Raw genomic sequence first — 17,045 nt, forward strand, 5'->3', positions numbered from 1 at the left:
GTATTTATTTATAGTTTCGTGTGAGGGTGTCGAGTCTGTAGCTGCATAGAGACAGTGACCTGAAATCCGTGTTTTTGCCTGTGGTCCAACATCCAGCCAATGGAGACCCAGAGTGAAAAGTCATTTAGTTTGACGACTCAGCTAAAACCAACTTCCCTGACTCAGAACTTTTTGGCTTATCTCTTTCTCCTGTTTATTTCCAGTTACACATAGTTTTTTTTAAATGGCCTGAGCTTTGTCACTTTTGCATGAAGTTCACATTTCACATGCCGACATTAGAGCATTCCAGGTTTTGTCATCATTTGGTTTAATCGTGTATCACAACACATTTGGACAGAGTAGCTATAGTATACATACAGATACATGATTAAAGTCAGTATTTATTCTCTAAATTAACATTTGACAGTGGACTGTAGTGGAGGATGGTGGTTTTGCATATCTTGTGTCTTATGGGCTCGTAGTTTATTTTGTCAATCTTAATTCTGAATAGGACAGAGCTCATGTTTATGATTGTTGAAACTTGAAAGAAATGGCAAACTACAGTATTTTTACTCTCCACTTTAGACAGCTGTCACTTTCTTTGCCTGTGTTGTCATAGTCTTTGTCTTCAGTTTCTCCTCTCTCAGACCAGTGGCAATGAAATGGATCCAATGGCCCATAATTAGTAGTTTTTTACTCAAATCCTTCAACATGGTGGACAAACACTTGGCACATACACACTTTATTGCTTTTTGGATGTATCCAGCACAGAGCGATGAATAGTTCAACCAAACTGGAGCAGTGTCCCAATTCCATACTACATGCTAAATCTGAGCAGGTTAGATGGACGTGGTGAGAGAAAATGATAATGTCCCTTTAAAGCAACATTTGGAGAATAGAGCCTCTCTCATTTCCATTGAATGCCAGTTGCTTCTCTATGTAAAGGGAGCAGGTATGATTTCCTGTGAGAAAGAATCAGATCCAGCAAGTTCAAGAGTAAAGATGAACTGTAGATCAGTTAAAATCAGTCATTAGAATCCAGTGTTTATCTACAATAAAGGAAGCTGTTAAAATATGAAGAATTTTAAACAGGAAGCCGGGGATCATGGGTAATATTTACCAGTCAGAGTTAGTCTTTGTTTGTTCTAAATACTATCACCAATCTCTCTAATAGAACCCAACAGAATGAATCCCCATGTGTGGCTGCAGAGGGCGCTGTTGCTCAGTAAAAGTTGCATTGTGCTCATTTCACACATTCATGGCATAAATTCTTATAAGTATGAAATTATTAAATTTGCTTATTTTATGCCAACAACAGCAGAAACGTATTCTATTAGTATTTAGTTAAGCTGGATACAATAATAAGCATGTAATATGGAATTGGAACACAGTGTGTTTTAAACAGCTGACATTTGGATTAACTAGCAGGAGAAGCACAGTGGAAACCAATAACACTCCAGTAAACCAGCGTGCCCCAAACCACAGCTGGACCAGAGCCTTTATTCAAGCTTTCAGTTCCAGCTGTGCTTTTAGAAGTCACACTGGTTCTTCTGTGTGTATCCCTGTTCCTGTGGTTCTCTGCCTGACTGTAGTTAGTTAGTTCCCACTTTATCAGGCTGATAAGCTCCAGCTGCGTTTGCAGTCGCCCTCCATCTCCACTCAGAGTTCCAATAAAACTACACCCTCTCAAATTGAACTTCTCCTCAAGTCAAAGCTGAGACGCAGAGTGAAAGCCTTCATGACAATCGATTGGTGGTTGATGACAATGGGAAGCAGCGGGTGTAAGAATGTCGTTGTCAGGGATCGTAGAAGGTTTCGTTTCCTCCTGTCTGGATTCCAGGGCCGTCTAAGATCTGACATGATGAATTACATATATATTCAAGTAATGTTTTACATGTGCATGGGTTTCTCTCTCTGTAGGGGTAAAAAAAATATTGGTCCTATGTGAATGATAATAACTTCTGTTTCACCACTAGCCAATGATTGTATATTTTTATATAGCAAGATATATATGAATATATAATATTTAATCACCAGAATGTTATAGAGTTATGAAAAGGGCAAGACACATATTTGGGAATGTAATTAGTCAAATATTGGTTCTGAACATGGTCTATATAGAGAAACTTACTGAAGGTCGGTATGAATATATTGAAGTCCAACTTTATTGACTGTATTTTTGACCAAAAAGAAGCAGCAGGTGATAAAGCTGTTATATTTACTGAAGAGGAAATATTGTATGTTTTAGCTGAAGGGAAATACTTTACATGATCGGCTTTTAGGGTGTTTCAAAGTCTGTTGAGAGTAGACGCAGGATGAATCTGTTCTTTTCTCCAAACAAATATTAACATTTCACACCTTTTGAATTTTAAGCAGCAGAGAGATCCAAAAATCCGACGTGTTCTTTTCTCGTGTTTGTTTCGTGTTTTGTGAAATGGGCTGAAAGACGTGGACCTGCCAGGAGCCTGTCAGCGCAGGTCAAGGTCTGGACGTTTTCATACTGTAGCACTGAGAGACCTGTCTCTCTTTCACTGGTCCTACAACAGCGAAATACACACACACACACACACACACACATATATATACTGTACACTTTTTCAAACATCTTGTTTAAGCTTTTAAAGACATTTAACCAAAAAATTCAACCTGTCAAGTACTAATCTTTCTCTCTTTCTCTCTCTTTCTCTCTCTCTATGCTTCGAGCCATTAAAACCATGTAGCTTCTATTTTTTTTCCAAGAAAGGATAGAGATGGAGGACTTGAACTGCATCGGATGCAGAGCAGGAAGGAAACAAGTAGTTTTGCGTCTTGCGAACTTATTTGAGCTTATCTTGACATTGAGGAACAGATTTTCTTCCATCGTGGAGAAGAGCTGCTGTGCACGATCGTATGATTTAACCATTTAAAAAGTATTTCAAGTTTCTTGTTCAACCTAAACTTTACACAGATGTGTGTTTTTCAGGGACAGTGAGGCTGTCTTGTTCTCCTCGTGTGGATCTAACTGCGTCGCAGCAGATGTACGTTTATATTTTCTTGTAAACCGAAGTGTTTGTCGATCATCGTCTGATCCTGACAAAAGACTATTTTAAGAGGACTATTTTGAATATAGATTTATTTTTCTTTTATTCTAGGTAACAAATCAGCCTGTTGTCATAGGATTTTAATTAATCGAATTATATCTTTTAAAACAGAAAATATGAATTCCCTTTTCAGGAGAAACAAGAGAAAATCACCTCCTTCTATTGTACAGATGTTATTATGATGTTGATGGTAATGAAAGCTTTGGGAACATGAGCAGAACGCGACAGAGGGTATATATTATTATTAAATACACATTTATATTGTAAGTATCTTCTATTTTAGATATTATACATATATATATATATAGAAAAACTATAAATTATAAGATATGAAATGATAGTTTGGAGATGGACTTTGCAGAGGATCTAAAGAGCTGGTTTGAAGGTGCAATAGTGTTGAATTTTTCAGTTTTAGACCCAGAGGAGAAATGTTTTTATTAGTTTCACCATCAGCTTAATGTTTCCACGAGGTTTAGAAGCAATGTTACTGTTAAGTTTCCTTTACGTGAAGCTTTACCTTTGTCTTGTTACCAATGCAAAAGCAGGATACAGTTCAATACGATGGAATAACAGTTATTTATCAGATTAAAGTGACTGTGGTGCATTTTATTAAAAAGCATAGTGGAACATGACAGATAGAGACATGAACACGATCCTGGCATTGACCTTCTCTTATTAATCCTATTAAATCCGATGTGACAATGTTCAAAACCATTATCAGCACTGAAACTTTTTGCTAATGATTCTGCACTGGCTCATAGTAACACTCACATGGCTTTAATTCTTTTCTTATAGGATAGGCTCATGCATGACAGTTCTCCTAGATGCATGTAAAAGTCTGGTGAGGAACAAAAATCTCATTTATTTCCGACCGCCTTTACTTTTCTCGACGTGGCCGGTCGAGCCCCCCCGGTGGAGAAACCAGATAGATAAGAAGCACTCGCCCGACTGATTTAGAAATTACTTGTAGGATGAGCTCGATAGAACCCATTGTGTAGCAGCAACTACAGCCGTGTGAAGATTCAGGACGAGTGTTCGTGTTTTTAAGGACCTTGAAAGCCTCATTGTTCACTCACCTCTTCTTCTTGTTATTCCCACACTTGTTTGATTCATTAAGTAAGTCCCAGTCTGCACATTTACCATTTGTTGGTACAGGAGGATGCTGCAGCCGAGGCTCGTTGACTTGAACTTTCTGTACCAGCCAGTGTTTCTAACTGTGATGTTCTTCAGGACAGTAGTTCAGCTCCAGATGTGTGGCGGCAGCTGTCAGTGGTTCTGGTGTCGAATCAGCTGGTCGTCAGTAGATCCATGAATCCCTGCATCTACGTCTCCTCTCTACTTTTACTGATAAGAGCTACTTCACACGAATGATCATTATCTCCGCACTGTCATCCCTTGAATGTAGGACGCAGCGATGCTCTGTTAACTCCACATGAAGTATTTGAATGTCAGATTTAGTCGACTGGTTGATGTTTGGATATTTTTCCTTTTCAGCAGCCCTTCATGGAAGGTGGTATTTTAGCCAGATGTCTCAGTGTTTGTCTATCACACACACACACGAATCATCTGGATTCAGCTCAGCACGTCGCAGCTTTACAAAACTTGTTATTTCAACATATCCGAGAACGCCCCACATTGAGTTAACAACAGAAAGGTCTCGTGTGCCTGTGTGTGCAAATGCAGCTTTAATGAATGAGTTGTTGAGAGCATCGACAGCCTCATGCACATCATCAGTGTTTATTTCTTGCAGCACGCAGGCGTTAAACTGAAAGTCTATCCAGGCGGGTCGCTCCCGGCCCTTTGCCAGCCTGACCATTCAGTGGCCGGGGATCCACAGCTCCATCTACAGCAGTGTTCCATGAAGGCTTTTCTGTTTCTTTATTTACCGGGTGAATGACCTTGTTCGCAGTCTCACTTCACTACTCATGCAAAGTGTTCGAGGGCCTTCGAGAGGAACGAGCCGCTTGTTTTCCTTCTTTTCCTGTCAGAGCGAAGTCCGTCGTTAACCCTGGAGTTTATTTTGTGGAGAGAGGTGTTCACACCGAGACCAATTTGTGGTAATATTAGTAGTGGCGCTACTGTTCAATGTAGTATTTAATAACAGCACTATTTATGGTCAGAAAACGAACTAGAGTGTGTTATTGTGCTTGCAGTAGCTTTGGAGGCAGGTGGCTGTTTTGTGACTGAGTTCTTTAACATAAGCCACTCCCCCTCCACTCTGCGAGGGATTTCATTGGTTCTGAGGTTGCTAAGTGACACTGGCCCAACATCATTTGGTTTCCTCGGTTACCGTTTGTCTCCTTGGTGATGACTGCATGGCCTCACAGTTGACACACCCTTTTCTTCTTCTTCTTCTGCTTCTTTCTTTTTTCTAAAAGGAGAGTTCCTGTTTTTTTTTCTTTTTTCGTTCATTTCATTTTAGATTTTAGTAAGAAAGAATACAAATGAAATAAATCAGAATATTAATTCAATCACTTTTTCTACTCCTATTTTCAATAAAAAGTGAAAAGAAAAACCAAACAAAAAGTTGATTTGTAAATAAGTAATGTACAGTTTGTATCTGTAACTTGTCAGTCTGTCATTGGTGACAGAGTCTGTCTTGCTTATAACGCACGCTAACAGTAAATAAAAAAGGAAAAAGTATATTTAGACTGTATGGTCCCTTGAAAGCAAGTTTTAAATTAATATCTGATGTATATTCCTGTAACATTGCATTTTTATCTGAGGAATGATGTTATTAAAAAATTGCAAATAAATTGCATTTCCTACAGCTCTGTTTTTCACTTCCATTTTACATTTGCACGTCTGTGGGTTAACATCTGTTTTCTCAGACAAACCACATACGTGGTATGTGAAGTTAGAATAACCTGGTGTTATATTAAGACCTTTTCTAAGCTAAGAACAGGTTGAATGTTAGAAACACACTCAAGTCAAGGCTGTGAAAACGCTTCGTGAATCCTGAATAGAATGAAGAGAAAACACTGAGAATTTTAAAAAGGATTAACTTTTTACTATTGTTGCTAGAAACTTCATGACACAACTTCATGTGGTAAACATCTGCATCAGAACAGATAAATCTGCTCCATCTCAGCAAAGATGAATGAAATATTAAATATGTAAAGGCTTTACCATTTAATTTTTAACAGGTTTAAAAAAGGTATTAATCTGTCCACGGACTTCATTCTGATGGAATTACGTGTCAGGTTTATGAGTTGCCAAATGTCTCTTCAGATTCCCCTGTTGTGAGAACTCTTTCTCGCAGCTCGGACACTTGAACGGTTTCACGCCGTTGTGGCTGAGCGTGTGTCTCTTCAGGCAGTTCAGAGTGAGAAAGCGCTTCGTGCACTCGGAGCACTGGTACGGACGCTCCCCTGTGTGAGAGCGCGTGTGGACGATCAGGTGACTCTTGCTGGAGAAGCCCTTCCCGCAGCGGCTGCAGGTGTATGGCAGCTCGCCCGTGTGAGAGCGCGTGTGCAGCAGCAGCTCCCCCGAAGACAGAAACGACTTCCCGCATGTGGTGCAGAGGTAATTCTTCTCCCCTCTGTGCATCTGCATGTGTCTTGTGATGCCCGCTTTGCTGAAGCTCTTCCCACAGATGGTGCACAGGTTGGAGGGGCCTTCGTGCAGCCGCTCATGTTGCTTGAGCGAGTTATTGCACAGGAATCCCTTGTTGCACTGGCTGCAGGAGAATATTCGGCCTCGCTTGTGGAGCCTCTGGTGCTGATAATACCCCGACGGGCTGGTGAAGCCCTTCTCACACTGGCTGCAGTGGTACCGGAGGCCGTGGAGCTTCATGTGGGTCTTCAGCTGATTTGGATGTTCGAAGACCTTGTCACACGTCAGGCATTTGGTCTTTTCCTCTGTGAAGATTTTGTTCACAGGCCGCGTGCTCAGGAACCTTTTGTCTTCGCCCGTGGTCCCTTTCTGTCGCCTCCTTTCCTTGTTTTCCAAGTTGTCTTTCTTTTGCTTGCGTTCCCGTTTCTTTTCAGCACCGTCTTTTTGTTTGCGTTTCCTCTTTTTGTTCGTGTTGCCCTCTGATATCTTCTTTTCAGTGTTCAAGTCTTTCCCTTTCTGCTGAGCCTTTGCGGAGGCTTTTCTCACAGGTTGTTTTTTAATAATGGGAGCTGTTATTTGGTGCTCGCTCTGGATGTGCTCCTGCACCTTCCTCTTAACACGGTCAACAAATGAACACTCGGGGCAGATGAATAAACGAGACAGAGGACCTGGGAAAAGAATAAAACACAATTAGTTAAAATAAAAACCTTGACAGCCTCTAAACCAGTTCAGGTCTGCTGCTGCAGCTCATCTAACCTGATTCCTTTTTTGGTAACCAATCATCTGCAGTGACATCCGAGCTTGGACTCGAGTCTTCAGCTTCTAAATCCTCCAATGCAAGGGTCTCTTCCTCACTGTCATAGTCATCATCATCGCCCTCCTCGTTGTATGCCTCAGTGTACCTCGCCACTACAGTTTGAGAAGGGAGGGCCAGTGTGAGGATGTCCTCCTCACTGCTTGTTGGAGCTGTAACAGAGGAGAGGATTTAACATTTTACACATAAAAAATAATTATATTGATTATAAAAGAAAGAAAAATAAAGAATTTAAGAAGAAAGGCAACAAGCATAACCTCACCTAAACTGATTGTGCCCAGTTGCCTGTGATGAAGCAGCAGAGTCTTCAGGCCCAAGGGGTCAGACAGATTTTGTTCAAAGTCTTCTGACACAGATGCTGTTTCAGTGAGCCACGCTGCTGTCTGAGACACAGGGAGGAGCAGGTTGGCAGCTGAAACAATACTCACATACTCATAAAGCTCAAAGCAAAGAGGCAAGAAGCAGGACTTCTCATGACTGTTGTTACCTGTGGCAGGTCTGGAATGGGCAGCAGCAGCTCCAGCCTGGACAGGAAGTCCGACACCATCTGCTGGAGTCTCTCGTCGTAGGCAGAGCCGTAGTTTGCAGGAAAAACCTCCTGCAGAAACAGCCACAGCTTTGGATTCATCATCGCTGCTGATCAACATTTAGTCTCTGTCATAAATTAGATCTACACATCTTCCACTCCCTTAATGTTGAATGTGCGTGTGTTTCACCTGGAAGAAGAACTCTTTTTCAAAAGGAACATCCAGCAGGTTCTGAACCAGGCTCGCAAAGTTGGTGTATGAGGTCTTCAGAATATCTCCACTGGTCTGTCAAGAAGAACAATAACATTTTGTTTTACACACTATTGTCTTTCATGTCAGTTTGAGTAATCTCTGGGTTTCTAAACGTATGTTGTCCATGATTTGCTCTGAAATCTGCTTTAAAAGCCACCTGGCCATTGGAGCTCAGTTCAGCACTGCAGGCGTGGATTATATCCAGGTGACTCTGGATGCTCTGCAGGTTGGCGACGCCGTCACCGCGACACAGCTCCAGGACCAGCTGCCACAGAGCAAAGGTGAGGACACAGTAGAGAACATTAACACAGGGAAAAGATGGAATTCCAATATGTTAAAACAAACAAGTAACGAATAATGACACTAAAAAGATAAATACAGTAAAACTTAAGCCAATGTGCTTCCGTTGTTATTGTTTTTCAAGTTTGAAATATCAAGTCTAGTCTGGAAACTTCAGATCTACATGTATTGTCCTCTATGCACGTGCCGGATGATGCAGTAAATCTATAGTTTACACATTGAGAGGGTCACACACAGACGCTGAGAGCGAGTCCTCACCCGGGCTCTCAGACCCAGGACCAGCTGAGCTCTCTGACTGACACTCAGCAGCTCCGGGACGATCTCCGTCACCAGACCGATGAAGTCCAGCAGTTTGTCGTAGTGCTCGACCCGGCGCTGCTGCAGCGTCTGAAGCACGAAGGCGGACATGAGCCTGACGGGAGGGACCAGGAGGTGGAGGGAGGCCGGAGGCAGAGAGGAGCCTGCAGACAACAACAAACACTATTGGGTTTTTACTGCAGACCCTTCACACGCCTGAGCTGCAGCCAACGTTGTCACAATAACAGGGTTTTAACGCTGAGATAACTGGAAACTGATGTTGGCTCCCACTTCGATGAATGATCAGACAAACCTTTGCTTTTCCGCGACATTCTCGAGCTTTAATATCGTCTGGACAGCGAAGAATGTTCAACTTTACCGTTCATCCTACAAAACAGGAAGTAACACCAATCACTTCCGGGTAAAACGGATGTTGTGAGCATTGTTGTTCCGTGTGCCTGCTCTTTCAAAATAAGAGTAAATAGACCGACTATATAAAGCTCTACTTTAAAATAAGGCACGTGTTAGTGATGAGAGATAAGAGAGAAAATATTATATATAAAGACAAATGAAAGGCTAATTATCACATTATCACATATTACATAAGTGTCAAATACACAAATAGCAGTTTCCTCCAGTAGGTAGCGCACAATCTCACCCATGATCGTCGCAACACAGAATTTATGTTAATTCACGATCTTTACCGCTGATCGTAAATTCACACGTTTCTTTATTCATTTTTTCGTCTCTTGAACAAGAAAATACAAAGTTTTGACTCAAGCCATTAATAAAATAAGCGCCTGGTGGATAATAATGAACTTTTTATTATAGTTTCACCTGCTGTACATGTATCCAGTTGGTATTTAAATACATAATCAAAATATTTGATAAATACATGTAAGTACATCCAGTCAGCTTGAGATAAAAGTTTTAGTGTCATAGTTTAATGTCAAAACATAATATGCACAGACTAGTTAGTATGCATCATATCATGTAATATAATGTAAACTGAAAGTGAACTTAACTGTTTCAGTGTAAATGAAAATAAAAGTACCCAGAATCACCTGTATGTGATCTGTCATGATCATATCCTGTGATCACACACACACTCTCTCTCTCTCTCTCTCTCTCTCTCTCTCTCTCTCTCTCTCTCTCTCTCTCTCTCTCTCTCTCTCTCTCTGTATCAGTATCTACACGCCCAGTCAGAGAACACACACCCTGGAGGCTGCAGCCTGTGTCTCACACTCTGTAACGTGTGAACTCGACTATCAGACGGAATCCGACCAGCAGCCGCTCCTCATCTTCCTCACCATGCTGAAGACTCTGTGGGTTCTCGCTCCTGGTCTCGTGTTCTTCTCACAGTTAACTCGTTTCTGACTTGTTGGATCAGACGGATAAAGACGTCGCCATGGGAGGCAGAGGCAGAGCAGCACCTGGACGCGACGACTCACTTGTCAGTCCCGTTGTCAAGTATCTGCTGTTCCTCTTTAATTTGTTATTCTGGGTGAGTGCTGCCACAGATCACAGTGTATTCACCTGTATTTACTAGTTAATCATTCACCAGCTATACATCTACTCTGCTACTGACACTTTGTTTTATCAGAAGTGGACAAGTCACTTCTCAGTTATTTGAGTTATTCCAACAATGACACACTGTGTTACCTGCTTATGTTGTGTTATGTTAAGTGTGAGATCTAGTTGCAGCACAACACTGCTCAGTTTGTTTGAGTTTCACTGGGAGTGAAAGGGGTCAGGAAGCTCACACACACACACACACACACACACTCACAGCAAATAGACCGGCTGGTGGTTTTCAGGTTTCATACATAACATGACTAAAGTTATTTGTTAAATATGTTAAATATTGCTGTTGTTGTAAGTAAATAAAAGTTGAAGACGAACAAAAATAAAACTCAGGTTATGTATTTCAGGAAGAAGTGAGAGATAAAGTTGGTCGAGTGACTTAATGTATGTACGCCACTAACAGGATGTTACTGATTGTACTTTAGACTTTAAAAGTTAAGAATTTGGGTGGAAATGAACAACGCAGCTCAGCAGTGAAAAGCAAAGTTCACATCAGTGGGTTTCGGTGTCAGGTGCCTTGTGACTGTAACATAAGCAGATTTCTTCCAGCTTTTCTTTTTTTTTTTACAGCTGATCAGCTCTCGCAGGTTTTAACCTTCAGCTCAGTGTGAGATTTTCTTATTTCTCACAGAGCGAGAAAACAGCAGAACGAAACCACAAATCATAAAGTCTGCGTAGATTCTCTTTTCTCACATCCTTCTTCATTTTCAGCAACGTGTCTGAAACCACCCTGTGTGAGTGTGAGCACGTTGTCACGTACAAAGGCTGTGTAAAAACTTGAAGCTCTTCAATGTGGAATGTGTTGTTGTCTTTTCCGTTGCCTCCGGCTACAATGAGCCGTGTGCAGGACGGATGATTACTGCAGGTCTGTGCTGCTTCTCTCTTCGTCTGTGATCTTTGAAAGTCTGAGATCTCCTTGGAACGTCCATTTTTCATCATAACCTTTGCAACTAGGAAGGATGATCAATCAAATAAGGAAATCAGTTAACTTACCAAAGCACAGAACTTTTAAGAACATTTCCTGACCCTCAACATAACTTAACACATTAAAAAAGCCCCTGGTTGGCTTCAGGTGTCACTTCTCTGTGAAACTATACCTTTTTTCCAAAACAGGCAGACAAATCTTTGCCCCACAACCACGGAGAAGCTGCAGAGTCTGTGGTAACTGGATCCACTTCATTCATGGTGGGAAGAGTGTTTCTGAGGGCTCCCTATTATTCTATTGAGCCCGCTCAGTGAAAGGGTCTTTATTTAGGGAAGCGTACAGGTTGCTGCCAGGTCGAGTTTAGTCAAATGGAGGCAGAGCCGATGTGTAGAATCTTCTCCTGACACGTTGTGGGTCTCGTTTGACGCTGGACTCGCTCAGTGTTTTTTTCTATGGGCGCAGCAGCCTTGCATGTGCCTCTGTACGTCCTCCACATCTTTTCTGTTATCATGACTGAGCGTTCTGGTGACTGGTGCCACTCCCTCGACAAGTATGAACACAGAAATGATTTTTTCGCCCTCTGTTGTGTCAGTTGTGGTTTCTGTGTATTAAGGGAATCTCTCTTTTTTATTTCATTCCCTCCTCAGATCATCGCCCTGGTGATGGTGTCGATCGGCGTGTACGCTCGCATGATGAAACACGCAGGTAAATGATCCTCCACAGAGGGAGAGCACGCAGTCACAGTCACGTGTGAGGGAGTATCGAGTGTCGGGAAACAGCCTCCGTTAATCTAGATTCACTAAAGGAAATAAAAAGCAACAAAGGAAAAGAAAACTGTTTATAAATGTATTAATAAAATGATGCCTTTTAAATATTTCTTTCCTCTGTCTGAAAGTTAGATTTCCTCTCACACCCACACCCCTGTTTTCTTCTCCCCCTCAGAGGCAGCACTGGCCTGTCTGTCAGTGGACCCTGCGGTAATGCTGATGGTGGTGGGGGTCCTCATGTTCATCCTCACCTTCTGTGGCTGTGTGGGCTCCCTGCGAGAAAACATCTGCCTGCTGCAGACAGTAAGTCCGGAGTTCCTCAGCAGCCGGGCTTCGATGGATTCGGTTTCTGATTAACTGTCAGTCATGATGTTTCACCCTGTTTTTATAGTTTCAAATAACAAATTAAAATCAAACGTATCACAAACATGAACATTTGAACGAACGTCAGTGTGATTAGAACTCTCTGAAATGACAGAGACAATCTATTCATCGTGTGCTTTGACCTTCTGGGGAGTGGGGATACCGACCTATACCGCAGCCAGCCTCCAGGGGGGGATCATGACCGTTTGGCTTCACTTTAAAGGAGCTGTTACGTTGTTTATCTTTATTCACAGTTTATGGTTAAGCTCAATAAAACACAGGCACACTCACATTGTTTAATAACAAATTTACTTGTGAGTGTAATAAGCTACAGCTGAGTTACTATGGAGACACAGGATCACATTGGACCTGTCTTCTGAAGAATGAACAGTAAACAGATGATATAATAAGTCTCTCTCTCTCTCTCTCTCTCTCTCTCTCTCTCTCTCTCTCAGTTCTGTGTGTCTCTGACCGTGATCTTCCTGCTGCAGCTCGTCGCTGGAATCCTCGGCTTCGTCTTCTCTGATACGGTAAAGGAAACAACATGGAGGATTTTTCTCTTATATGTAAAGTACAGGCATAAATGTATCTGCTAGAAAGTACACTTTTTCACATTTACAACTTATTTAAAACTTTGAAATAAATGTAGATACAGATGATAAGTTACAGTGTTATATAAGATTGGATTGGATTATTTTGTGTTTTATTTCGAGTGATTGATTGATCACCAAATTAATTTCTGTCGTCGTCATTGTTGAAATATGTTTGTTTAGTCCCACAATAGATCTAATGCATTAATGCAGAATATATATATATCAATACTTCTCATCTGTGGGATGATAAAGCTTCACGTTCCTGGAACAAGGAAGTGAATTTGTTTAAAGACTTCATGCTGCTAAACCACTTGTTCCATACTCCTCCAAGGCACGGGGCAAAGTGACTCACATGATCAACAACGCCATCGTCCACTACAGAGACGACATTGATCTACAGAACATGATCGATTTTGGTCAGATGGAGGTGAGGATTTACTGCATCATCTGTTTTCATCATATCGATATGACAGATATTGGACATGTTGTCTAATCTTTTCCCTTTCGATCGTCTGTGCGTCTCCTCAGTTTGGCTGCTGTGGGGGTGTGGCGTACAACGACTGGTCCCAGAACATGTACTTCAACTGCAACATGGTCAACCCGAGCAGAGAGCGCTGTTCTGTCCCCTTCTCCTGTTGCATCATATCCAAAGACAAGGTCGTCCTTCTGCACACGCTGCTGATAACACACTGATTTAGCTTTGTTTTGTTTTTTTATTATTTAATGCTTTTTATCTGTATATGTCCACATGTGCAGGAGGTTGTCAACACCATGTGTGGCCAGGGCATGCAGGACTTAGAGTACGTCGAAGCTGGAAACCACATCTACACCAATGGCTGCATAGATAAATTAGTCAACTGGATTCACAGCAACATGTTCCTACTGGGAGGTATCGCACTGGGATTGGCTATTCCACAGGTGAGCTGTGACACAAGAGATTAAAGGTGTTTTCAGGCATGAGCACATTATCCAGACTTTGTCTTCACATATGTAGAACGTAGCTTGTCCTGGTCAGACGTGTGAACAAGAACAGGAAAACCTCTGGGGCGTTCATGTGAGGGGCGGTGTCTGGGTAGGATGTGATGTTTAAATTCTGCTGAGGAAATCATGGGCTTTTGTTGACATCAACACTGGCATCAGATCTTATCCCCAAAAGCCCTCGAGTCTCGTTGTCTTTCCAAGTTGACATCTTCGTCTGCGTCTTCCACGTGAATGGCTCCTTGTTTTTCATCTTGAGATATTTATATTCTTTTAGTTTTCTTCAGTTTTGCGTTAGGAACGTCATCAACGCACCCACTCTCTCATCGTTTTTATGTGTGGGCTGGCAGAAAGAATTCCGGAGATAGTCCAGACTAATCACATTTGCGTTCTCACATTCAGCCGCTCTGGATACTTTCAGGAGAATATCTGGAGTTCAGTGCAGTAGCTGTATCCGGCTGTTGAATCCTCTCGTCTGTGTTTCTCTCCTCTGCAGCTCGTTGGGATCCTCTTGTCCCAGATCCTCATCAACCAGATCAAAGACCAGATCCTGCTGCAGAAGTACAGCGCCAAACACCGCACCGACCCGTGGAGCTGACCCAGACCCGGTCCTGACGAATGACACCGTGAACGTGGTGATACGAGCCCCTGGAGGAAGACGGGGAGAATTATTCTAAAGAAAGACATCTGTCCGCCTTGTATGAGGATCTCCTCTCATTCCTGTTGGAGGAAAATGGAAAGAAATGGACATATAGCACTCTGTCGCCACCCACTGGACACAGACCATGCCTGCAGTCACCAAACATTTCATAGCAGGGGCAGAGCCAAGGGTCATATTGTCTTCGCTGCTGCAGAGCTGAAAAGGGAAATATCATTTTCGTCAACGTATTATTTCGCAGCTTATTGTGCTTATTGAGGGGATTTCTGATATTTAATGGATCACTTTGTTTTAGAAATATGTTTCCTGACCTGCAACATGCAATTTTGTCACTTCTAGACAAATGACCTGTGTAAATAGAGAGGCCAGAATACTTGATGCGTACACACTGGATCTCAGAAATGCCTCACACCCCTGTTACAGTGTAATAAACATTGTTATTACATGATGATTTTAACATGTTTCATTTGATAAGAGCTGAAAACTAATGTCTGAAGCTTCACTTCGGGGCCGTGTCAGGCGTCTGGCTTGTCCTGCCGAGACCTCACACCGCCACAGTGTGATGTCACTTCCTCCCCATCCAGCTGACGGCCGGCGTGACTGCAGAGCGGCTGGATTTTTTGCGGGGGTGTGCGTCTGAACAGGCCGCCACTCCAAACAAATGTTTTGCCAAAGCACACACAACTCATATTCTGCACATATGTTGTGGCTGATGTATTTTCACTCCTGTTTCCACCCTTTATTCTTTCATTTGTCTTATTTTTTAACTGAAACACAGAAGGAGCAGGAAACTCCCAGGAAAACTCAACTGCTCGTTGATGTCACCACTACAGGCTGAGTTTGTAGCATTAAGCAGATTTAATATAATCGCACCTTCTCTACCTGTTGCATTGAAACAGAACCAGTTTCAGTGAAAGTTTGATTTCGTCTGGCAGCAAAGTAAAGAGTAGCTGTATTTGAACTGTTTTCGTCAGGATTCAGGTTCAGCATGGTGATAAATGTTCAGTGCTCTTTGTATCCACAGCTGGAAATGTCAGAATTCAATATTGTATTAATTTGAGGCAGATTCCTAAACCGATACACCCTCATCTCATCTCCACCCAATTTCTCCACGCCTGGCAAATGAAAACCCTGAGTTTTGAGGCGCTCACACACTGAAACCTGACGCCTGCAATCTCTGGGAGCATGAAACAGTCCAACAGTCTTTGACGCAAGTCCACAATCTAAACATGACATTTCTGTGTTAGTTTAAAAAGCTGCGGTTACTCCCCCTTCAGCTCAGAATCTACTGCATCAGGCACAAAGGAGTGAAAGCACTTCACTTTAGGGCCGCTACATGGTATAATTTAGTAGGACAGTGAAAAAGTGACAGAGCAAACCATAGTTTGTGGCCCTGTCGTGTGTGTGTGTGTGTGTGTGTGTGTGTGTGTGTGTGTGTGTGTGTGTGTGTGTGTGTGTGTGTGTGTGTGTGTGTGTGTGTGTGTGTGTGTGTGTGTGTGTGTGTGTGTGTGTGTGTGTGTGTGTGTGTGTGTGTGTGTGTGTGTGAGATGGCCTCGGCTCTGTTGCTCTGTGTGTGGTCCCCTTTTTTTTTTTCTTGCCTCTGACTCACTCACTCAGAGGCGGCCATGTTGCTGTGGTTTTTTTTAAGGAGGCCCAGACCCACACACACACGGTGGAGGGAGCAGAGTTAACCCAGTTCTACTCTCAGAACACCGGGGGAGAAACAAAGCATCAGCAGCCGTGCGAATACCACAAGTGCACCGTCCAGTTAATGTGAGAACAACAGTTGCACCATGCTGGACACTGGACCAGATCAGTTTTTTTACTGGTTTCAAAAGCATCACAGTGGAATGGTTATAGAATAATGTCATTGTGTGTGAGTTTTGTGTTCAGGATCCCTGCAGCCGCCTTAACCAGGCGAGAGGAAGCCCAGTCCATCACGAGCCTCCCAAAGGAAACTGGTTCAGTGTAGTTTGGAGTTATTTACTGTGCCGCTTCACTCCCTCCGACCCACACACAGCACGGACCTGCACCACGTCACACAAACATGTAACAGCTACTCACAATGTTCACGCAAATCTTTATGTAATAATACACATGCAATGTTTTAACTGCAGTTATCTTAAGGCAAACAAACACCAGCCAATGTTCATTATAGAAGGGATTTATTAATGTAATAAAGGAAATCCTCTAACGTCTGTGTGTTAGTGTCTCTGTTGTGTAAAGTTTCACAGAATCCAAAACATGGGTACAGTCTAATCTGGTAGTAGGGAATAGGTGGTGGTGGGGGGTTGCAGATAGAGTGTCTGTTCATTTAACATCTTTAAGATTATGTTATTTCATGTATTTGCATTGTTGATGTAAAATATGTCA

At 42.3% G+C, this 17,045-nt stretch overlaps 2 protein-coding genes across 2 annotated transcripts; one reads left to right on the plus strand and one right to left on the minus strand.

Moving 5' to 3' along the window:
• Positions 1–6,045: 6,045 nt before the first annotated feature.
• Positions 6,046–9,257, minus strand: LOC118101737 (zinc finger protein interacting with ribonucleoprotein K). The gene is made up of 8 exons (XM_035147699.2): positions 9,118–9,257; positions 8,766–8,968; positions 8,365–8,472; positions 8,145–8,240; positions 7,916–8,026; positions 7,691–7,811; positions 7,371–7,580; positions 6,046–7,282 (listed from the first exon to the last, which is right to left on the minus strand). Exons 1-8 carry the CDS (start codon positions 9,134–9,136, stop codon positions 6,252–6,254), a joined length of 1,899 nt encoding a protein of 632 aa, XP_035003590.1. The 5' UTR covers positions 9,137–9,257; the 3' UTR covers positions 6,046–6,251.
• A 734-nt stretch (positions 9,258–9,991) lies between these two features.
• On the plus strand, positions 9,992–15,120 carry tspan33a (tetraspanin 33a). The gene is made up of 8 exons (XM_035147704.2): positions 9,992–10,308; positions 11,961–12,018; positions 12,256–12,383; positions 12,899–12,973; positions 13,368–13,463; positions 13,565–13,693; positions 13,793–13,954; positions 14,511–15,120. The coding sequence occupies exons 1-8, from the start codon at positions 10,213–10,215 to the stop codon at positions 14,610–14,612; spliced, it is 846 nt and encodes a 281-aa protein (XP_035003595.1). The 5' UTR covers positions 9,992–10,212; the 3' UTR covers positions 14,613–15,120.
• Positions 15,121–17,045: the final 1,925 nt, after the last annotated feature.

This window comes from Hippoglossus stenolepis, chromosome 22 (genome assembly GCF_022539355.2).
Source record: "Hippoglossus stenolepis isolate QCI-W04-F060 chromosome 22, HSTE1.2, whole genome shotgun sequence".
NCBI classification, from domain to species: domain Eukaryota; kingdom Metazoa; phylum Chordata; class Actinopteri; order Pleuronectiformes; family Pleuronectidae; genus Hippoglossus; species Hippoglossus stenolepis.

What these genes read in the sequence shown, in the direction of transcription:
- LOC118101737 (XM_035147699.2), bottom strand. An exon ending in AAAAAGAGTTCTTCTTCCAG is followed by an intron (nt 8,027 to 8,144) that starts GTGAAACACACG and finishes CTGTTTCTGCAG; the next exon opens with GAGGTTTTTCCTGCAAACTA. An exon ending in ACTGGGCACAATCAGTTTAG is followed by an intron (nt 7,581 to 7,690) that starts GTGAGGTTATGC and finishes CCTCTGTTACAG; the next exon opens with CTCCAACAAGCAGTGAGGAG.
- tspan33a (XM_035147704.2), top strand. Translation starts at nt 10,213, where the DNA reads ATGGGAGGCAGAGGCAGAGCAGCACCTGGACGCGACGACTCACTTGTC. An exon ending in TCTTTAATTTGTTATTCTGG is followed by an intron (nt 10,309 to 11,960) that starts GTGAGTGCTGCC and finishes TTCCCTCCTCAG; the next exon opens with ATCATCGCCCTGGTGATGGT. An exon ending in TGGGATTGGCTATTCCACAG is followed by an intron (nt 13,955 to 14,510) that starts GTGAGCTGTGAC and finishes TCTCCTCTGCAG; the next exon opens with CTCGTTGGGATCCTCTTGTC.